Source organism: Pholcus phalangioides, unplaced genomic scaffold, assembly GCF_987345545.1.
Source record: "Pholcus phalangioides strain wild (caught in Gottingen) unplaced genomic scaffold, Ppha-v1.0 ptg000011l_1, whole genome shotgun sequence".
Classification (NCBI taxonomy): domain Eukaryota; kingdom Metazoa; phylum Arthropoda; class Arachnida; order Araneae; family Pholcidae; genus Pholcus; species Pholcus phalangioides.
This window is the reverse complement of record NW_028301604.1, coordinates 63353214-63377712: the sequence shown is the minus strand read 5'-3', so window position 1 is coordinate 63377712 and position 24499 is coordinate 63353214. Positions and strand designations below refer to the sequence as shown.

The 24499-nt window shown below is 37.9% G+C and overlaps 1 protein-coding gene across 1 annotated transcript in view; it reads left to right on the top strand.

Moving 5' to 3' along the window:
* The first annotated feature begins 1615 nt into the window (after positions 1-1615).
* Positions 1616-24499, top strand: part of LOC149080690 (uncharacterized) — a 239265-nt gene continuing 216381 nt past the window's right edge. The window contains exon 1 of the mRNA XM_089239904.1: positions 1616-1971. Within this exon, the coding sequence (XP_089096030.1) occupies positions 1923-1971 (49 nt within the window). The 5' untranslated portion in view covers positions 1616-1922. The remainder of the gene's footprint in view (positions 1972-24499) is intronic.

Below are 24499 nucleotides of genomic sequence, written 5' to 3'. Positions count from 1 at the left end.
CACGAGTTGCATCACCTAAAATAGGGATTCTTCACTGTTTTTTTATGTTCCATTGACACACTTCTCTACAAAGTAATATTCATTGTATGACATACAGTAATATGTATAATATCGGAGAAACGTTGGGAAAGAACATCATAAACTAATGGACAATGCTCTTTTCCTCATTTATATTTATCTGTCGACACTTTTCTCCGTTTTTGAATTCGAATATCTCAGCGAGGATTGCAGTTAAAATCATGGAATTTTTTTGTTGAGCTCGGGAAAGACAAGGCGACAACTTTCTAATCGAAAGGTAGAGGACAGGAGGATAGAAATTCAGATTTATTATTTTGTGACACACTATTAAATCTAAAAACTGGTACAGGGTGATTTCTGAACATATTTTGAGTATTTTTGATATGTAACCAAACCTCTATGACGAAAGATTGGCGAGATAAAAGCCAAATTAGGACTTACAAGACACCCTGTATACTGTAGATCAGCGGTTCTCAACCTTTTTTGACTCGCGGAGCCCTTTTCAGTATATAATTTCTATGGCGGAGCACTGTTTGACTCAAGGAGCCCCTTTTCGTACATAATTTTTATGGCAGAACCTTGTAGGCCTCTCTTAGGCCGGTATTACACTATAAAAGTTTGATAAAATCCCTTTTATAAAACTTGAAAAATCTAACCAATAAGGTTATTGGTTACATTCTAGAAAATGCAACCGGTGACCTTATTGGCTGCATTTTTCAAGTGTTATAAAAGGACTTTTACCAAACTTTTATAGTGTAATACCGGCCTTATTTACTTATCTATCAAATTTACTGATTCATTTTATTTTCCTCGAGTCGCCGCGGAGCCCCTGGGAGTTGCACATGGAGCCCTTGGGGCTACGCGGAGCACCGGTTGAGAACCGTTGCTGTAGATAAACACCGAAAATCGACCTTAAGCTGATCTCTGAAGATTTACAGTCCATTACAGACGATTCATTTGTCATATATGAAATCGGGGTGGCTCGATACAAAATTTTCACTGAAACGAGACAATTTCTCTGGCATATACGCCAATAAAAACAACCCCAAAAACTCGCAGCGGGGTTCTCAACTAGATGGAATGCATCAAAAATGACAGTTTTCTTTGCGAATCATTCCATTCAATACATTCAGTTTGAATTTTACTGACGAAACATTTTTTTTATATTTTTTCCCTTTACAACTAATGTAAATTATAAAAACATATTGGAATTCCTCAAAATTTAAAAATTTTGCACGGTGAATTTTATGCCAATTTATTTGTTCGCAATCATAAAAAAAATTCAAACTAAACACACTTGCATTAAATGCAATACGCTAATAAGGTAATAAATTTTACCTCACTTTAACACAACTAAGAGCCTATTGAATGTTCGCGGGAAAATGGAAACTAAATCGGATTTAGCGATCTTAACCAAGTAATATATCAGTACACACAAAACTTTTTTTTACCCTTCAACAATTGCACCAGAGAGTTGTTTTAATTTTTTTTCCTTCTATGTTCCAAAATGCTTTCAAACTTTTTGGCTGACTTGTTGACTATTAAACTCCACATTTCCCTGCTTACTATAAAAGCTCTCGTGCATATTTTTTTATTCAACTTAAAAATGATCTACAGGTTCATTGGCTGGATCTGATAGAGGGAAAGAACTTTTTACGGTTACGTAACTGAACTCATTTCAGTAAGTCGTCTTCCAGGCCGAGAGGGGGAGCAAAAGCATTGCTCTCTGACAGCTAGAGCCCTGTATAATTTTTAAGTTGAAGAAGCATTATCCATAATTAACAAAGTTCAACGAGGCAGATTGTTTTTTTATGAATGGAGTGCAAGTTAGTGATTGACCATGGTAGCATGAATTGTATAATATACAGCGGGTGACAATCGCCGACACTTATTCGGCCGTGAAAATGAGCCAAGTACCGAGTTTAGCGAGCTCCCAAAACACGGAGTGCCAAGGTATGACTGGATTGTGTTGCATGCATGTTTCATAATAATTTTCAATTTAATTTTATTCATGATGATAATTTTAATTCAATCAGACGAGTTAGTTTTTTTTCCCCCTCTACACTCACATCCAACAAAATTTAATGTGTAATGTTTTAATTTTTTTTTTTTTTTTTTTTTGTCATTCAGTTTTTCAATGAAATTTTTGGCATTTCTTCTGAATATGAATTTTACTTGATTCTCATGATCTGGATCTTGTAGAAATTATAGAAAAACTGTCCGGGATAGTTTGTGTCGGGTACACAGCATTGCTAACAGCTCTTAAATCAATTTTCATTTTTAGAATGTTCACGGAAGTTTTCTCATGTATTTTATACTCAATTCATTTACTAATTCTCTAAAACTTTTTACTCGACCACATTCGATAATTATTGCGATTTTTCTAGATTTTTTTCAAATTAAAAATATTGTAGTTTCATCCTGGATCGTGATTGTTGTGGCATGTTTATAAGGCTAAAGCAGGGTTTTCCTAGGAGCAGGTTTTCTACGGTGCGTGCAGCGTGAAAACGCCGATTGGGAAAAAAAAACCTGAATTTCGGGTTTTTAACCAATTAGCTTTTTCGCGCTACACCCGGCGCTGAAATTCTACTAGGAAGACCCTGCTTAAAAGCGCAAATTGAAACGAATCGCGTGTAGCGTCACTACCTCGTAGCGTTCGCGCTACCCGAGCGCGATGACATCAACACGCCCCACGCGTAGCGAGGGGATGCGCATATTGGAACGCAGTTCCCAGTGCACGAGCGTTTTCGGAAGGAAACGATTTCATGGGTGCGGAGCCTGGATATTATATATTGGTCAATAAAGTTGACCTTAAAATGAAGACAACATTTAGAATGAATAGCACAATAAAATTAAAGATTATATAATTAATAGAAATTTAGAATGAAATAAAGATTTCAAAATTAATGGAAACTAATCCGATAATGAATGAAAATTTGGAAATTGCGAAAAGTTAAAAAAAATGAAAGGGTTGATCAGAATTTAAAATTAATAATTTCAAAACTGCTGAAAATTCATATTTAATAAAAAAAAATTAGATTAGTGAAATAAATAATTAAATTTCCGATTTAATGAAAAATAATTCCTCCATCGATCGATGAAATATAATTAATGAATATTCGGAATTAAAGCCAAATTCACCATTATTCAACCAAAATGAAAATTTCTAGGCTAATTAAAAAAACAAAAGGATTTTTTTCTCTAAAAATTAATGAAAATTCTGGATGGATAAAAATTAATGAAAATTCAGAATTAATGACAATTCAAAATTTGGAAACTCACAAAATTAGTTAAAATTCGGTGTATAAATGAGTCTCGAAATTAATGAACCCCATAATGAATGAAAATTTAGAGCTAATGAAAAGTCAAAACCTTAGAAAGAACAATATTTAATAAAAATTCAGAAATAAATATAATTCAGGAATTAAAAGAAATAATTGGTAAAACCGTGCTTATGTAAATAACGTTCATATTAAACATTTTTCATAAGAGTGCAAACTCCATATAGAACTTTTTTAAAAACCCCCCACTGAACACGAAGAATCGTGCACGTGCGACACGAAAATCTGCGACTCAACAGCAGCGCCAACGTGTGCTCGCGTACACGCGATTAGCGTAGTGTCGCCTCGTGTCTCAACATGCTCTGTCCTCAGTGATAGTAACTCATGGGAAATTTCCCATATTCGTTGGAAAAATTGGCCAAAATTTGCCGAAGTGGGAAATTTCGTAGCATTAGTGGGAAATTTTGCGAGTTCAAACAAAAGAATTTTTTGGAAAAAAAAATAGAAATTAATGCAGTGCAATACTTTTCTATTGTAAAATACTTGATTACCTATTTTCCCCGATAGATGGCAGCAAATTTTTGGAATGCGTTGGGGTGGGGGGAATTTAGTGAAAAGGGAAATTTTGCTGGAAGAGGTTACCATCACTGTCTGTCCTTTTGATTTCCGTTGGCTGCAAACCAGAGTGCCGCCCTGCGTCATGTCGCAAACGCGGCTCAATTTGCGCGGTAACCCGAGACCCTTTCCTTGTAAGTTGGGAACCTCAGAAAATCAATTTCGACCGACCACCACAGTGGCACCGGTAGGGTTCGAACCTGGTTCCTCGCAATGCGAGACCATCACAGCGGCGATTCTAATTACTGCATTAATTTGAGAGAAAATTTTGCAAAAAAAAAAAAAAAAAAAAAAAAAAAAAAAGCATAATAGATGCATCGGAACTCGAAGTGTTCGAGTACCCAGTGTTAGTAGCACGTACCCGAGCTTCTCCAGTATTGATTCAGAAATGAAAATTTCCTATGTGAAGCTCAAGACGAGCACCCACAGGTCTAAAGCAGTTTCAAAAAAAACTTGGTCTATTAATAATGATGAACGAAACGAGAAGGTGCAATGAACAGTTTAAAAAAATATATAAAAATTTCATTCTATATTCAGCTTCATATTTTAATACGGATACAAAGGCCACAACAGGCACCGCCCCCAAAAGGGTAGGGCTGACCGGCTTTAGCCAATTATTTTTTTGCTTATTCTTGCTTTAAATTCATTATAGAAGGGCTCGTGAAATGTCTGGTTCGGAAGCCCGGTAAACATCCCAAACCAGGGGTCCTGCTCCAGGATGTGGGGGGACATGACAACAGTTAAAATGCCCTACTCGATTATAACGTCATTAATTGGCGGTTCTGATTAATTTACACGGAGAATGTTAACGGACCTCGCTTATAACGTCAATTAAAACGCACTCATTTTTTGTCGTTCCGTATTATCATAATTAGGGTGATATTACACGTATACGGAAAATTTCGTAATTTTGTCCTTTGACATTTTTCCCTTATTAAAAAAGGCCCTTTTCGAAAAAGCTTACTTCAGTTCATAACCCTGACCAAAATAGGGAGACGGATGTGTGTGTGTGGTAATTATGACTATAAATATCAATATTAATCTCTCATATTTGCCACGTTCAATGCCGTCTTAACGCCTGGAAAAAATGCCGCACTCAACCGGGCATGGTCCGGGATCCTCAAGTGTGGAAAGAGCCTCGTGAAAATGAGATCTGGTTAAATTTTCGACAGTGAAGTATGAAATTGGGTAGCAGGTACCTCTCTAGCCAAGTAGAGCTCCAGAGAAATCACTTTGCCTGTGATGCCGTTAAGACAGCGCTCTGGACATGTTCAATTTTTTTTTTCTCACCAATGGTTATTTTTAATTGGCGATTTGTCTGACAATTGTCAACATTTTAGTGAGAAGTGGCGATGTCCCGTATTTATGATCTGTTTCCAGTATTTTTCCTGATCAAACAAGGTCGCTCTTTTAATATAACAAAACAACTTCATACACACTACTTCATTGCATCTGATTACATTTTCATATTTAATAGGGTCATGAAACCATCGATTTTCTGGTGTAACGACACCTCGGTTATAACGACAAAATTTCGCCGAACCTTCTATATCGTTACAATAGAGTTTGACTGTAGGCTATTTATCAAATTCACTGATTTATTTTCCTATGAGGCTTTTTGAATAGACGGCATAATCATCATCAGCATCACTCCTGAGGGACATACACTGGATGATTCCCATGGAGATCAATGTTAAAATTGCCGATTTTAGCGTAGAAATGCGGAAATTTAGTGGGGTTTACCGCCACATCAATAATTTTAGAAATTGAATTGAATCTTTTTGTTTTCGAAATATTGAGTTCGCTTAGAGATACGAAGCCTAGAAAATTAAATATAAAATGAGCCACACACACTTTTGAGGTGGATATTCATGCAATAACATTGATTTCAAATTTTTATATCTTCTCAAGCGGGAAAATGAGAATTAATGTCTCCGTATGGTCTTATATTATCCAATTGCATCAATCCATATAGTTTAGGATGTTTTTAAATTAATTATAGGCCCCATATAAATTACATCGAAGAACCGCAGCTTTAATCAAGCATTTTTTGAAGAAAAAACAGGCAGATCGATAAGTTAAAAAAAAAATTCAAAATTTCTAGCTCCCATTACAAAGAAAAAACGATTCATTTCTGTTTCTTTAATTTAGATTTGTTTCTTTCATGAATCGCACAGGAGTCGCCATATTGGTTATCTTGTATGTACCTCAAAAAAAATGGGGAATATCACGTGATCCAAAAAGCCTCATTTAGCTGCAGCGAGCCCCTAGGAAGTGAACACGAATCACCCGTTGAGTACCACTGAAGTAGAGGCTTCAACTGCGAATGAAGCTGAGGCAGACACATTCAACTTCGAATTGAATGGAGGCTTGTATCATTAGTTCCGTTGAATCGTCCCGTATTTCATGGGACAGATGAATTTTTATTTCACTTTTGTGCTCTTGGGCGGGGCGATCAACCCTATCGCCCCTCCCCCCGAATCCGCTCATGACCAACACCTTCTATATCAGAAAGCCTCCTCCCGAAGCTTTGACGTCACTGAAGTCGTTCATTTCACCTGTAGCCATAGAATATAGCAGTCCGACGTATGCGAAATTTTTACCTTTTTTGCAGTATATCCAATGACTATAGGTGAAAATGGACGACTTCAGTGACGTCACAAGCTTCGCGCGGAGGCTTTCTGCTATAGAAGGTGTTGACTCAGTCGGATCATAGGGTTGCCACTAGGGTTGCTCTCCCGTACCTAAAAATGCACCCGGGGAATTTCACGGGATTCCGCAATTGGCTTGCATTCCTAACGAGTAAAGCCCGGGCTACGTCTAGTTTTATATGGGGGGGGGGGGGAAACGAGCCGATTAGTTGCTAGCTAAACAGTTATTTTAATCTTCAGAAAATGACTTTCGGGTGTCTGTTATGAGGCCTTTTGAATAGACGTCATAATCAGCATCACTGAGAGACGGGCACGAGATGATCCCCATAGAAATCAATGTTTAAAGTACCGATTTTACTGTTGAGAGAGAAATGCGGAAATTTAGTGTGGTTTTCCACCACATCAATAATTTTAAAAATTGAATTCTTGATTTTCGAAATATTCAGATCGCTTAGAGATACGTAGACCAGAAAATTAAATATAAAATAATTAGTTTCAGATCAGTTTCCCGGACCCAGGGCCGTAACTAGAGGGGGCGACAATTTTAGGTGGGAACAAAGAACACAGTTATAAAATTATCGAATTTTAAAGTTGTGGGTGCGGCAAAAAAATTAGTTACGGCCTTGCCCGGACCTACTTTTGAATTAAAATCATTGTTAATTGCATGGATATCAACTTTTTATCTTTTCAAGCACGAAAATGAAAATGTCATCGTATTGTCTTTTAATATCCAACTGCATAAATCTATATAGTATAGGATGTTTTATAATTATGTGCCCACATAAAGTGCATTGAAGAAACCCTGCCGCTCTAATTAAACCTTTGTTGAAGCAAAACCAGGCAGAGATTGATAACTTGAATTTCAAGAAAATTTTCAAAATATCTAGCGCCCATCAATAAAAAAACAATTTCTACGTTTACATAATCTAGATTTGTTTCTTTCATGAAGTCGCGTAGGAAGTCGCCGTATTGGTTTTCTTGGATACGGTTTGTATGTCCCTTAAAGAAAGGGAGATATCACGTGATCCAAAAAGCATCGTTTTAAGGCATACAGGTACATTTTCAGGTTATTAATACTGCCATCGTCTTTGAAAGAAAGACATTCATGAACATACGTCGTATGTAGCTATGGAAGCTGACTTTAAGGTATATTATTCGAAACAGATTAAGCAACATAACAATTATTTACATTATTAACAAAGGTAAAATGAAACAGGATTTGGACAAGAGAAGGGACATGTGCAAAGATGCGACCCATGGAGAAAAGAATATTCCATGGAGGAAAGAGTTATTCTTTCCTGCGACGGGCAAATGTTAACATCTCTCTAGCCAGCGGCCTTGGCTTCGGATTTTTGTGGTGTTGCCACAAGGAGAAAAATTATATTTTATAAGGGGCCGTTCTCAAGTATTACGTCAACAAAATTTAGCCATTTTTTACCCCCTTCCCCCGTCAGCAAAAGTAAGCAAAACCCTGACTCCCACCCCCCCTTGTCAGCAAAATTTCGTCAGCACTGCCCCCGCCTCCTAACACATATTGGTTGGGTCAGAAATGTACGCGGAAGGGGTGCATATGTGCGCCTCCCCCCGACGAAAAAAAAATGTTTTAATGTAAAGAAAACATTTTTTAAAATTTCAAGAAATAAATACCTTTTTATATGTTATTATAATCGATTTCTGTTAATTTCAATGCTATTTGAAAGGTAAGAACTCAAAATTCCTCTAAGAAATTCATTGTGACCCACCCTTTAAGCCATAAATGGCCCTAAACCTTTGACTCGCGGACCAAATATGGCCCTGAAGGTTATATGACGTGGCTTGCCCCCCTCAAACCCAATTTTGCAAAAATGAACTAAGCGGCACATTAACAGATCGCTTAAATGACCCGCGACACAGTTCCAGAACACAAACAATCAGTGACACATTCAGAGATCCCTTGAGTGACACGTGGCACAATTTTAGAGCCTATGCATTCCCCCCCCCCCCCCGAGCCAAGATTATAGTGTTATTTTGCAGGAAAAAGTAAAGCCCCCTTAGAAGGAAAAAGCACCTGAAACACCCTCGAGAAAATTCTGCGTACGCCTATGTCTGGATACAATGGTATTTATTCAATAAGAGCAAGAGCTTCAGTAGCTGTTGGTCCTTTTCGAGACATTTTGGATTTTCTTCTACTCTATAGAGCAGCGCTTCTCAACCGGTGCTCCGCGGCGACTCGAGGAAAATACAGGGGTCCGCCATAAAAACTATATACAAAAAAGGACTCCTCGAATCAAACAGGGCTCCATCATAGAAATTATATACTGCAAAGGGCTCTGCGAGTCAGAAAAGGTTGAGAACCGCTGCTATAGAGGGTTGTTTATAAGAAGAAACTATTCCTCTTACTAAAGAAAACAAAAAAAATACATCTGCCAGATCTATAGATCCTTCAGTAGATCCTTCCAGTCGCCTTTGCCAGATCCAAGCATATCATGTTACAAAAAAAGCATTCCAAAGAGATTTCCCAAGGGTGAGGAAGTTGGTGCTGCCCTCTGTAGGGGGGTATGCTGTAGAAGGGCGGTGAAACTACATATTTTCCACCCTTTTTCTCTAAACATTTATCCAGAAGTTCTGAAAAATCTTGTAGAACCAAAAATTACTTACAAAAACAAAATTCACAACTTTATACATTGAATTTGCACCATTTTACCCAGTTGGTGATGCAAAATTTAGTAAAAATCGGTAATCACTTTTTTTGGCTGTCAGCAAAAATGTTTTACGAAAAAAACTGCCATGAAAAAAAATTGTGGACAACTAGAGCCATCTTCTGATAACTTTTGAAACTATAAACTACATTTTGATACGGTTTGGAGCAAAAAATTCATATTTTTCGTCAAGCTATAAATTTTTGAAAAAGGTGGGACAAAGGGGTTCCCACCACCCTTCAAAGGGTTAAAATAATTTTTTTCCCGTACGTGCATTACACATGTTTTACAATAAAAACTAAAATATGAAAAAGAAATAAACGTTCATATCAACCTATCATGGTGGTTACGTTGGCTTTCTTCACACGTATCATGTGCAAACTAAACAAACGTTACCATTCGGAATCGGCATCCTTGGATCGAGTTAAGGCTAAGAACATAGTTGAAGCGGCGAGCAAAGCAACAAATAAGGAGGAAGAGAAGCGCCACGAGAATATAGCTGCAAGCAACATATAGTACACATAGTGGAGGCGTTTGATGTAGCAGAGAGTATCAAATAGAAACTCTCAATCAGCTTGGTTTTTAAAATTAAAGAATGCTTAAAAATTTCATAATTATAAAAATCATTGCTCAGACAACAATTTAGAAATAATAATGTGTGAATATCACTATTTTTAAATATAAACTACGGAAATGTTCCTCCTATTTTGGTCGCTTTCCTCCCTACACATATTTTCCCGCGGCACTTGAGTGCGATCACTTCTCGAAAGATCAATAATGTTTTCTACTAAATTTAGGAGTAAAAATTGAGAAAAATATCAAGTTTATCAAAGCTCCCCACCGTTTAAATTTGTATTATTAGCATAGGCAGGAGGGTAGAAGTGGAAAATACTCCCCCCCCCCCCCCCGAATTGCTTTATTTCTATAAATATTTGTTGGTTCCATTTTTTTTACACAAGAAACGTAATTATTGACACCCAAAAATCCAGCATAAAAAACATTTGATACGCTTCCAGTATGGAAATATTTGGACGGTACGCAAAAAATAAATAAACAAATAAAACTTGCCAATTTTTCCACAAAAACATACATGATTTTTAATTTAGACTACTCAAACACATGTACCCCCACACGGTGCATGATAAATTAGTTTAAAACTCAAAATGTAAATATAATAAACTCAAAATGTAAATATTATAAACTCAAAATGTAAATATTATAAACTCAAAATATATAAATCATTTTCGGTTTGGTTAAGCACATGCACACCTTTTTGAAGTACGTCGAGAACTTAACATCAACGATTCTGGTGACATTTTTGACTTCACTACCGCTTTTTAACAGCGAAAACAAGCCCTTCGACGGACATCTTGAAACTACGCTGTAAGCTTCAGGAGAAAAGAGGTTGGAAAAAGGCCGAGGAGAAACAGAGTCGCGAGAGAGAGGAACGAGTGGAGACATTCGAAAAAGAGAAGGGTGTAAAAGTTTGTACCGAAGAGACAGGGACGGTTTCGTTGGAGGTGTGGATAATAAATTAAAGTGTTTTCTTCTTTTGGGAGTCTAGAATCCAGTTATTTCGTCCTGAAATCGTAGTGGAGGTACAGCCGAGGACCAACGACCGAGAAGTCGGGGGAAAGTTTACTTACAAGCGAGCAGAGCGGCGAAAACAATATCTTGAATGTGCTGCTCTTATCGCTTGTCGCGGAATTCCCGCTCCTGCTGCGGTGCGCGCCGCTATACGCAGCACATTGGAATCGGTGTTTAATTTCGCTGCTCTGATCTTCTCTCCTCGTTGCTTTGCTCTCCGTCCCACTATGTGATCAGCCTTATGTTCAGTTAATCAAGTAATTAATTGACGGATTTTATCACATTTACCTATACGAGCTTTTGATTGTACATAATCACAGATGAATATGATAAATTTATGAATAAAAATTCACAAATTAGAGTTTGTCTGATTTCACTGTCGGTATTGAGTGTCCCTGCTAACGGGGAGTAAAATACATTAAAGCCCTATTCCGCGGGGCAGGGATCAGGATCTAGTGTCTTCTAATGGGAAGTGTCCGTTACGGGAGGTTCCACTGTAACAGGTAATTTAATCCTTAAAACAACACTTAATTTGGGGAGCTATCACTTATCAATGATGTATAACAAAGTTATTTTACGAAATTTATTTCAAATGTATCTTACTCAAGGGACCGGACAAGTGAGAAGCCGAATTTTTCCTTTGCTTCCGGACCATTCTGGAAAAAATACTGGGTGAGGGAACTAAAATGCATACTTGCCTTTTTCATAGAATACAGGGGCGGCTATTGGGACATGCGACCCATTGTGGCCGTACGGGGCTCTACTCAAGATGGGTGCTAAGTACATGGTGAATGGGTCGTCCGGGGGCCCATGATGCTCTTAAGACAGCCCTGACATAGACACCGGTAAATGAGGGCTCTGCATGGGTGGAGATACGGGATTGCAGCGTCAAGGTGGAGTCGACTGATCTAATGTATATATGAGTTGACATCTTGCCCCCGCAAGATGTTCCGCCTATGGGACTCTGTGTTTTCCCCCAACAATTATCTTTGTACGAGGGCTTAGCCAATACCTCTAGGAGGTGCTTGGCCCACCCTCACCCCAGAATTCATGGATATACAACGCAATTGTATTTTATACAATGTATGTCCACCATGGGGACGATCACAGCCTACGGGCCTATACTTGTAATATATTCATAAGGCCAGGATTACACTATAAAAGTTCTTTTATAAAACTTGAAAATTACAACCAATAAGCGTATCGGTTACACTCGAGCGAATGTAACCAGGAGTTCTAAGTAAAAGATCTTTTATCAAACTTTTATAGTGTAATCCCAACCATAAAAGGATTGTTCAAAAGTTAATTTCTTCGATTGAAAAATGATAATTTCTTTAATTTTGAAAGGCATTCACGTGCCGAGGGTTTGCCATCCTCTGGGTGTAGTTTCTTAAAAATGTTTTACAGTAATTTTTGACAAAGAACCAACATTAACTACTTTTGTGAAAACATTACATATTTTAATATCATTGTGCGTAGTTATTGACGAAGCTTTCAGAAAGTTTCCTTACCATGGCCCCACATCCTAGAGTAAGGCCCCTAGGATGAGATCTTTTGCTACTCCCTCTCTTCGGTCAGACTTTTAACGGCTCTTCTATAGTTAATTTTGCCTTTTCAAGCTATAAATTATGAGAATTGTCCCAGCCCCAGGGCTGAAACCCTGTCGGCCTTGCCCTTGTGTGGGCCATGTTCCTTACACAACCATGAATTTTGGCTTGGAGTATATTGGGGCCAGATTGTGTTGCAGACAGATTTTCAAGGCTTTGACATGATATAGATTATATTGACCCTTTTTCAATATTTTGAAGAAATATTACGTCGGAAGTTGTATGAAAGAAATACAAAACACCATTCTTCGTTGCCATATTGTTATGCCTAGTATGTGTCGCTGATTTTTTAATGCTAGAATTTAAAAGCTCGGTTTTAGTGCAGGAAGTAAAATTTTGGGGTGTTGGAAGTCTTTTTTATATATATATATATATATATATATACACTTGTGCTACTCGGCTTGAGCTTCATGTTAAAAATCAGATATTTCAATAAATTCTGCACCTTTGACTCCATGGTCAGTTTTTCCTACAAAGTTATATAAATCGTCCCTAATGCAGTAAGTTTTAAAATCTCTAAAATTAAAAAAGGCTGTTTTGAAACGGTAAATAACAGGCCATTTTATAAGAAATTTAAATGGTGGGGCACTAGAAAAAAAGGGCACTTGAAGCGGAGTGTGTTTGTACAAATGTATGTGTGTACCAGTGTGTTTGTACAAATGACATAGCAAGCGAAAATTTCCAATTTTAATGAAATTAATTAACATAAATTTTAATTGATTTAATTAAAATTTATTAACTAATAAAATTATTAATTATTAAACATTAATTATAACACTCTCTCTGCTAATGCTGCATAACATATGCAAAACAGGGAGGGTGTGGCGATGTACAAACTTGAAAAAAAGCATAGCAAGAAATCTATCAGAAGTTTACAGAGCGAGCTGCAATCGAAAATTATGCACAATGGGGATAATGACAGTGTTGGCATTGATTCAAAACAATATAAAAAATATGCGAGGTAGAAAATTATTGCATGTACAAAAGGATGGAAGGTGAAATTGTATAGCACATGCAGAACAGGGGTATATACATTTACAAACATAGATACATGAAGGTATGCAAAAAATGTACTAAATATGCAAGAGTGTGTGCGGCACGATTGGAGAGGTTGCGTGGTGCTGGCATCATAGGCGTAAACTTATTGAAAATGTTGGGGGGCTCAGGCTCTAATGGAACCTCGTTTATACGACGCGTCGTATAAATGCGAAAGCAGTACTGCAAAACGAACTTTTTCCGAAAATTACCCCCACCCACCTTTTCTTTACAGACGTTTCCGAAAAAAAAATTTGTGAAAATCTGTCGTTTTGATTCAAAATCTTATGCTTGAGAAGAAATATACTTATAATACTATCATAACATTACTGTTGCTCAAGCAATTCTTCAATAAGTCTCAAGCAATTTTACGGTATTCATTTCAAGATTTAACCGAAAAAAAAAGTGTTATTTAAACGTTATGTAAAACGTCCTTACTTGACAGAGAACACCGTTACAAAATTATCGAATGTGGGGGCGACAAAAATCCCAGTTACAGCCCTGGCTATCAGCATACCGTAGCCCGTTCAATAATTATTTCAGTACCTGTCAAAAGCCATTGAACACAGGGCCACAACTAGGGAGGAGCAGGCGGGTCTCGTGCCCCGGGCGCTAGACCGGATGGGGTGTAAATTTCATTCTAAAACCTCTCCTTCAACATTACAAGGGGGGCGTCAAAATGCGCGCTGCCCCGGGTAACCAAGCATCTAGTTGCAGCCCTGATTGAACCAGTCAATCATCTTAAATTTTATTACTTTTTCAGTAAAAAATATGCATGAGAAACTACAGTCGATCCCGGCTTAGTTTTTCCGCTTACAACGTTTCTTCATGATGGGTTTTTGAAAACCGTAAAACACTGTATTTCAGTGACACGTTTTCACCAATTGAAAAATTATGTGATTCGATTGATAGAAAAGGTGTTTTCCAAAGACTTGGGAGTTCGAATCGAAGTGAAAACGTCGATTAATTGAAGTGTATATAGGCAGGGCCCTCGATTAATTGAAGTGTATACAGGCAGGGCCCTGGGTAAAGCAGGAATTAGGAGGCTCTTGCGACAAGAGTCAAAGATGTTAATTGGTCAGTGAATGTATGTTGTTTGAATTTCGGGGGCTCAAAGTTATAAAGGCTTCATTTGCCCATGAAGAAATTAGGCCCTGTATACAGGGATAATGTATAGAAATGTATAGCAACTGAAGCAAAACCTCGTACAAATAAGTAAGGTCAGAAACGTAATAGGGAGATATATACAAAGGGTTCCATTACATTTTCCTAAATACAGTAAAATCTCCACAAATGATCACCTGTACTCAAACACAAATATGCATCAGTGGACGCCTCTATTCGGCGTAAAAATTTCTATGGTGGAGCCCCGTACGCTCTCCTCTTATATTCATTTATCGAATTTACTGATTTATTTTCTTCGAGTGGGTGCGGAGCCCCCGGGAAGTGTACACGGAGCACCGGTTGAGAACCGCTGCTTCAGTGAAAAGTTTCCCAAACTTTTTGTGTTCCATAGCTCTTCTTTAAAAAAAATTTCTTTCTCATTTCTCTCAACTCAAGCCCACCCATAGGCAGGGCCGTCTTAAGAGCACCATGGGCCCCGGGCCAAGTGGTTTTTCTAAGGCCCTACCAGGTAAATTATAGAAAATTTCAACCAAATCTCATTTTTGTGAGGTCCCTTTTCTCTTGAGGCCCCCGGGCCGCGCCCGGGTAGGCCCATGGGTTAAGATGGCACTGCCCATAGGATCCTATACTAAACCCATAGCTTCTATCGACCCTTTGGACAATTGCATCGACCCCTTCCCCCAGGGGTCGATATTTCACACTTTGAAAGCACAGCTTCAGTGGCCATTCTTGGTTATTATACAACTTAATTTAATGAAAGGTCACGGGAAATTGACCTTTTTATTTTTGATTTATTCATTTTTTTTTTTTTTTTTTTTTGCACTATTTATAAATTTGTTATGATTAGTCCTGTTTGTTGCATTTATATAAATTAACCTCTTTTTAGCATTAATGTGTGTATAAATGTATGTAATTGAAGAATTTTCAGAATAAGTGCAAATTTTCAAGTTGTGCGGAAGATTAATTAAATTTTTGTAAATTTTTCAAATTAATATTGCTCATAAATACAATAAAAGTTCGTTATAACAACAGCTCACAACCACAAGAAAAAGTTTTCGCTGTAACGTAGTTCTCATTATAAACGAATTTTCACGTTTCGCTCTGTAAGAACATAAAATTATTGAAAATTGCTGCTTTATCTGCATTGGGACGTCTTTGAGATCATTTCGTTCTAATATTAAACGATTGAACGGAACTCTAGTCATGTGAAATTGATTTTTGATCTCAAATCAGTTGATTCTCTAAGAGTATAAGACGTTTTCCATAGAATTTCGTATCATCAAAGCGGTTTAGATGACCAACTGAACAATTAAAAGTCTGAACTTATTACATTCATGCTCACTTCCATGGATTTATGGATCAGGAAAATCGTCTATCGAATCGGAAATTCGACATTTTCAAATAGTTTGGTTGCTCAACTCCAAGGACCTTCTAGCTACAATGGACCATACCCGAAGCCCGGGTGCTTTATTTTGCTTGTCATTTCTTTTTTTTCAAGTAAAAAGAAGTAAAATCTCAGGAGAAAAATCCGCCTATTTTTGACATTATTCATGTTTTGTTACTTGTGTGCACGTGTAGTTTGCTTCTTTTCGAGCAACTTTTTCTTTCTATTAGTGAGCAGCTACGGTACTAATAACTAGAAATTCCTAAATAAAATACACGTAGAAATCATTTGCATGAGAATGTTTTTGCAAATGAATATGCACCGAGATAAATAGAAAAGATGCATTTAAAAACGCATTTGCGTTTTTTGCTTGGTTATTTGTTCTTTAGCACATATTTTCTCAGTTTTAGTTCACATTTAGCCATTTTTTTTAAGTGGAAAATTCGGGCTCTAATTACAGGCGAATCCCGTTTTAACGAATACCGTTACAGCGAAAATATCGTTTTAACGAATGGTTTTCTAATCCCTCTAATAAGTATACATAGGAACAATGCAAACAATCTGAAATTTCTTTATAACGAAGTGTTTTCTCCGGTTTCTTGGACTTCGTTATAACAGGATATTCGACTGTATAACAATCATTTAATGTATTGTTACCAAAGTGAATGTGACAAGGGCGTAGCCAGAAATTTCGTTCGGCAGGGGGACCAAAGTGATAGAACAATAGATTTGGTCATCTTTTCCCCTTTTTTCGGTCATTTTCTCACATTTCGGACGAGGGGACCAGACCCCCAAGTCTTCCTCTTCGCTACGCCCTTGGGATGGGACTACCCTGAGCATGAGCGTACCCAAGAAAACCAATCTATTGGGGGGGGGGGGACACGAATTTCTTCCAGAGAATTTTTGAGTTGGTGCCAATTTTCCAAAAGCATTTAATTAACAAAAATTTATTTGATTGTTGGGGGCGTAGCCTTTGCCCTTGAGCCCCATTCTAGTTTGATCACGGTCCAAGTAAAAATATACTTTCATTCTCTCTCTCTCTCTCTCATTGAAACGAGCACAACTCCGGTCTATCGCCATAGGCAATTTATTCAGATCTAGTCATGCCGTAAATCTGAGTATATCCTCCCAGGATCCCCCAGATCTCATGAATCCCGAAATCCCCTGGGCGGGGTCATGAAAATGACTATATACAAAAAATATATTCAGAACAGTATATGCATCTTTATTTATTCCAAGGTTGGACAAACCCCAAGTGCCAGGTCACCATGGTGACTGGAAAATCTGTATTCGCGCCTAAAATTTTGTATATGTGATTGCTAAATCAGAATCTAGTGATGGCTCAAAATTTTCCGATTTCATAATTGTCTTCCAACATAGAAAGGAGCAGAGCCACAACTAGAGAAAGCAGGTAGGTCTGGTGCTCCGGACGCTGGACCAGAATGCGAGTCGAATTCACCCTTTAACTGCTTCTTCTACATGCAAGGGGCGCCAAAATTCCGAATTGCCCCAGATGACAAAGTATCTAGTTGCGGCCCTGGGAAGGGGGTCATCAATTCCCAGAAAGGTTGAAAAAAGATTATTTAAGATACTTTTCTCGTGAAAAAACCATGCTTGGCTCTTACAAAATTTGGCTGGTGCCTAAATTTTTTAATGATTTTTGTCGAGCCCTGTATTTATTTATATTTCATGATACAGTGTATATTTCCCCCAAAATCAAATTACATGTCGCTTATTTAAGATTTATTTACTCTCATATATTGAGTCATATATCAGGTTTTAAATTAGAAAAATAATAATTTTTTTAGTTGCATAAATTTCTTATTAAAAACTCGATTCAAATATTGTCACTTTTACAAGTACGCAAGCCAAATGGAGTTTAAATTTTTCTTAAATAAATTTTAAATATGATTGAAAAAAATAAAACATGGTAAGTTTTATTAATTTATTGATATGTCTAACAGAAAAAAAATATTTTATAAAACGCTTTATTGATTATAAGTATTAGAGGGCTGCAAAATCTAGATTGTTTTTGAAGATTCTGAATAAATTATCATTAAAGAAAATGTTTAAAATGCATGAATTTATCAAAAATGTGTAGCTATATTTAATATTGCTTACTTTTTCTGTCAGGAAACTGTGCGGAATCACGAGGAACTTTTCCGTTTTCTTGTAATACAACATGTTTTACTAACAGAAGGTTATACTGTACGTGCACAACCGAATGTGGTCCACACAAACCATAAAATACTGTGGAACTGTCCATCTCAACATTTGTGGGGGGGGGGGGGGGGGGTTCAGTGGAAAAACAAGGAGTTTCCTTCAAGTGGCTCCAAACACAGCTATTCTTATTTTGCAGAATCACAAACCTCGTCTAGATTTTTCTTCACCACCGTAATTTCTTTATATTCCAATTAGGATCATCTATGTCGGCGTCCTTCACGGATGGCCATCCATTAAGCACAAAAGCTTTTAAAGCCTTGACCGGCGGCGTCAAGAAGAATGTAGTTTTCAGGATCAGAAGGGGGGTCCCCATATGGACGGATGCCTCCAGGTGACATATTCCCCACATAAGCGACACACTATACACTCCCTGTCCTTCTAATTAGGAAATGGTGATTGTATTCAGTAAACCTGCATTGAAGCAGCCGAAACTGAACCCTATTGAAATGCTCTTTGTCAGCTGCAGAAGGTGCGGCCCCTTGATCATGAAAAAAAAAAAAAAATACATGGAATAAAAAGCCTGCCAAAGATCCCAGGCTAGAAGCCCTTCTCCATTATGTGGGAGTCCATGGCCGTGCTTATAGCTCGCTGAGTGCCCCCCCCCCCGGGAAACACGCCACTAGAGGCCACGGACGGGCTGTAACTAGGAGTGAAGATCATTTTATTGTCGGAAAGGGAGGGGGGGGGGAAAGCATCGAAATGCCTCCTTGAGATCGACTGTGATGCCGCAAGATATTTAAAATTTCTAACAGTGCTGCGAACGTAAACAGGGTATGTAAAACCCCCTCTTTGCGGTCACCGGCTGGACAAATAGAAATTCGTCCGTAAAAAAGAATTGATCGGGAAAGGAGGAACCCTATTAAAACCTTGAGAATAATTCTTCATTTTGAAATAAACACAATTTTTGAATAACATAAGTAAGAAATACTACATCCTTTTTAGAAAAATTCCCCAATATAATTTGCAATGGAACATAGAAAAAATTACAGTATTTTCCGATAAATAGAGGTCGCATCCTGTAAAATGGCCGGAAAAAAGTGTTTGTGGAAAAATCGCCACTTTTTTTTTTACATGTCACAGCTTCGTATAAAGGCCGAAACTCACTGTACTGACGTGACGTGATTATTCCGAGTCTAGGTGTGGAAAACGTATCCATGCGATTTTTTTTTGGGGAAGAGGGGAAGATTGAGCCAGCTCTCCGAAATTAATAAGAGGGGGGGGGGGGGGTCTCGATCCCATTGGCTTAAAACAAGTTACGACTTAATGCACTTAACATACGACTTAATACAAGTTACGCTTACGACAGGTCCAAGCACTTCCCTGTGAAAAATCGGGGTCCTCGCGAAAGATCTGTCCAAAGCCCGGTCCAACGGAGACAGGATCATTTTAGTCGTGGAGGGAGGGAAGAGTATGTAATTTTTTCACCCTCTCCCCACTAAAAAAAAACGATCGAAACGATATTTTTCGTTCTTCCACCCCCCCCCCCCCAGAATTAGCAGTCCCCACAAGAATTCCGCCTGTGGAAAACTGCCTTCTTCCCTAGTTCCGGCCCTGGCTACCTAAGTGTTGGAGTACTGGAAACAGGGCTGGGGGGAGGGGTCAAATGTCTAGGGTGCCGGACCAGAGGGGGGACGCAAATTTCACCTTTTAACCTCTCTTCAACATTTATTGAAATACCGTATTTAAAATTTCTATATAAGAGTGCTGCTAACGTAGATAGTTTGAGAATCCCTGATTTATAAGGAGGAAATTTCATATTCCTAGTATTAGAATGCAATGGTACCCGGCTCAGGGGGCTTTTGAAATTTTCCATTCATTTCTTATTTCTTTTTTTTTTGTGTGTTAATTTTATTTTACTATTATTTATTTGATTCCCTCAAAGGCACCGGAACCTAGGAGTGGAGGATATTTGAGCCCAAAAAATTTTGTAAGGTGGTTGAGCCCCCCCCCCCCCCCCCCCCCAATAGTTTTCAGAAGAACAATGCAGTGCGTCCTCTGTTTCCTGCGTATGTGCTTCATTTCATCCCCGTATATAGGGGACGGCCAGCAACTTTCAGCGCTCTCTCCCCACCCAATGTTAATTTCTTCATGTCAGCGCCTCTGTTGTGAAGAACTTGTTAATAAGCTTAATCGTTGTTCACTTTACCTCCTCCCACTTTTTTTCTTTTTTTTGTGTTGTATCATGTCCCCATCCCCAAGGGTCACACTCAACAAAAGAAGGAAGAGATGCTCTTGAGTTTACCGACAGTGCAAGCAAGAGAAAGGATCCCTCCTCCCCCCCCCAAGTTATCTACACTGGTGCCTTCAGGCACCACTCTGGGAGGACGCAATTTAGGATGAATGGATGCTGGATTGATTGGGAGATAAGACTACTATTGTCACAGAACAAGTGCGTTGAGATTCTGAAGAAAAGTAAAAAAATAAAATTTCGAGCAGATGGATTTCTACTATTTAAAGAAAATTTTTTGTCAAAAAGTTTTTTCTGAGCCAAGTGTGAGAAACATATCCACTCGAATTTTTGGGGGGGGGGGGGGGCCGAGCCAGCTCTTCTAAAATGTTGGGGGTGGGGGCCTCGGGCCCACGGGCCGGATACAAGTTTACGCCTATATTCTACCCCCAGTCAAATTTTGTTGTAAAGGGGCTCGAAAAATGTTTCGACATCGATCCTCAAGATCTGTTATGAATGGGCATTTAGAATGTGCTTTTTTCCCCAATATTTTTCAAAAAACATTGGGGGGGGGGGGGCCTAAATGTTATTGGTCCTCCCGCATATACGGGACTCATGCGTGTACGAAGGAGAGGGAGAATGCATTGCACAATGGTTTTTTTCAGTAATTACTGGGAGGCTCAGTCCCCTTACAAAATTTATTGCGGGGGGGGGGGGCTCAGCCTCTAGGTTCTGGCCCCTATTCTTTATAGAGTGTAATTTATTTCGGTTTCAATATCATTGCTTCCCAATTTTCAACCTCCCCCCTCCCCCCACCATGCATCTTTGGGCTTATTTTCATGTCGGCGCCATGGCCGTCCTCCGGTCGCAGTGAACAAAAGAAGAGACACTCCATCGAGAGACACTCAGTTTTTGCCACAGGCAAAGAAGAAAGAGCCCCCTCAACACCTCAAAGAATCTTCCTCTCAGCCGTGCCTTCTGGCAGTAAGGATTGCAACCGATGGAGGGTGCAATTGGGGATTGAACGGCAGGGAAGAAATGAGATAAACGTATTGTCATGGAACAAGAAAGCCAAAGACCATCCAGATTTTTTAAAAGAACTAAAATTTTGAGCAGATTGTTTCCATTAACTAATTCATAATTAGGACAACTTTTGGTTAAAAAAAATTTTCATCATTGCAAAATGAATAAGCCATATTCATACGAATTTTTTGGGGGGGCTGAGCCGCGTCTTCAAAAATGTTGGGGGGGCTCGGGCCCATGGGCCCTATAGAAGTTTACGCCTATGGCTGGCATTGATTAAAAACATATAAAAAACATCAGCGAGGTAGAAAATTATTGCAAGTACAAAAGGAAGCAAGGTGACATTGTATAACACATGCAGAAAAATTATAAGAAAAAAAGATTCGTCTCTTTATCTAAAGCAACTAGAAACCGGACTTGACAACCCGAACTAATTTTAATCATTATTTGGATGACCATGCGTCTCGCATTTTCCGGAACATTCCTGTATTTTCACGTGATTTAATAATATAATTTTTTCGAAAAGAACTCAACTGGAAGGGTATTTTTTCCATCCAAATGACCAAGAAAAAGGCTGATCTAGTTGGGAAATAACTAAGTTGTCAACACTGTTCTAGCTTGAGCAGGCACTACAGAAACACATGCAAATACTGAAACTTTAGAATGGAAAATAAAAACAAGAAAAAAATTCTACCTTTTTTTCCGACGTTAAAAATGTAGATGTTGATTTCTATCCTTTTTCAACGATAACAGAAAAACAATCCAAAAGGAACACAAGAGATGAAAAACAAATATTCGATTTAAAAAAAAAATCTGAACTAAAAGTAATTTTACACAAGTCCGCATTTGCGAACAATAAATTCTCAACATGAAATTCCCGGTTATAATCTCAAATTTCATCTTACGTAACACAGCTTCTAAAAAGGCATTGACATATGATACCCAAGGTCTCTTGGTATTTTTATGGTTTGTTATTACTGTATGGCCCCGCTTGAGAGTGGCCATTGGCTCGCTTAATCACACAAAGATGTACTATCACCAACACATCCCCCAAAGACAGACGCCATGCCATTCTCCTCTTCCCCCCTCTAATTTTCACAAACATTTGAGATTCAATAATGACGGAATCACTCTCAGGAACACCCATAAAACTATACATATTAATGTTAAAATATTTAATTTATTAGATGCACACATCAATTTCACGGCGTTTTCATTCCAACTGGAACCCCGAAACTCGTTAAGTTTCATTTCTGTCGATAGGATTTAATTTTTTTTTTATTGGTAGCAAAAGACGTTCACTGAAATTAATATTTTTATGAATATTATCGCCAGAAAAGCCATAATTTTTGGTATGATTGTAAACGGATACATAAACATTCAGCAAGTTGATGACTCCTTGAAAGTGGGGCTCTGAAATGTAAATGTAACTTTATTGCAAGTTTTTGAGAACTACGGAAACGCGGTGAGCCATAAACAAAATAATTTACATTTATCGAAAAGCAACTATACTAGATGTACACACCATGCTTCTTCGCATACTACATGTTCCTTCCGAGTTTTTTTCCATTGCATTAGTGCTTAGTTTCCCCGTGTTATTCCTGAAGCATTTTCTGCTGGTGAGAAACATGTACAATATATGAGTTCGTCCTTTTTCATTTCCAGTAGAATTTCCTTTGGTTGTGGTATCTTGCTTGCTAGCTGGCTGCGTGGAATCAGCTTTTCTTATATATAATTTCTGAAAAAAAAAAGAAGAAAAGCCTCCTTCCCCTTCTCTTGAATGTAAAATGAAAATTTCGACAAAAAAATCTGGATCTATAAAAGAGTGAAACTTGCGAAGAAATTAAATATGCCGAGTTACTTTTGGAGACGGTTGCAAAAAAAATGTAATAAAAAATAAATACAAATATAAACAGTATTGTTCGCAGAAAATCTTACAAATTTGTTTTTGATTTTCTTTTTTCGTCATTTGTAAAATAATCGTAAGAATCCTGAAGAGATTAAAGTGAAGGCAAAGTCATCATTTTGGATTAAATTTATCACAAAATCATAATCTCATGATCTTTCTTTTCTTCATATTCAGATTACTTTTAAGCATAATCCGAAAGTTAAGTAAAAATTATGGGAGAATCACGGCTAAATGAAAATTATGTGATTCGGTCTCGAAAGTCATATAAACGGGGTTCTCTCTCCACTGTATTTTTTTTCTTCATTCCCTTCTCTTCGAATCTGAAGACCACCCAATGTTCGAATTTGAATGGTTTTGTGCTACTACACTGATGTTTATCTATCTATATTGCTCTAAAATAGAATGTTTTAACTCCGGCATCTGATGACAACCCGATAATTTCAGATCCTTTCTACTCCCACGGTTATATAACTAAATTTTTTTCACTTTAATGAACATCAAGGGTCATATCCTTCGCCTCGACCATCCTCCATCTGCTCTTTGTCTGACTTTTTATGAGAGCAAAAGACTATTCCAGAGAAATCGGTACCTGGAAAACTTATCTTTTCAGTTGAACTTTCCTTTTCCTTCTTGAAAAGAAGATCGGCCTCGCAAATGGCGAAATGTTTGTGAGTTTCTTTTACTCCCTTCATATTGGTAGGGTTTCAAGTTGAAGCTGCTTCAGAAAACCAAAAGGGCTTTGCCCATCGAGCTTATATTACTTGAGGGAGTATGACGTCAGCGGTCTCCGTATTGTCTTATATGTATTATCCAATTGCATCAATCCATACAGTTTAGGATGTTTTGAAATTAATTATGGGGCCCATATAAATTACATTGAAAAAATTCCGCAGCTTTAATCAAGCATTTTTTGAAGCAAAAACAGGCGGATGATAAGAACAGGTGTTTCAAGAACAATGACTTGCACTTAAAAAAAATTTCAATATATCTAGCTCCCTTAAAAAGGAAAAAACCATTCATTTCTACGTCTCTTTAATTTAGATTTGTTCCTTTCATGAGTTGCATGTGGCATGACTTTGGGGTCATTCAAGTATTACGTCAGCGTCGGGGGGGGGGGAGAGGGGGTTTAGGATTTGCTGACTTTTGATAAGGTGGGGAGGGGGGTTTGGAGGTTGCTTACGTCATCAACCAACCCT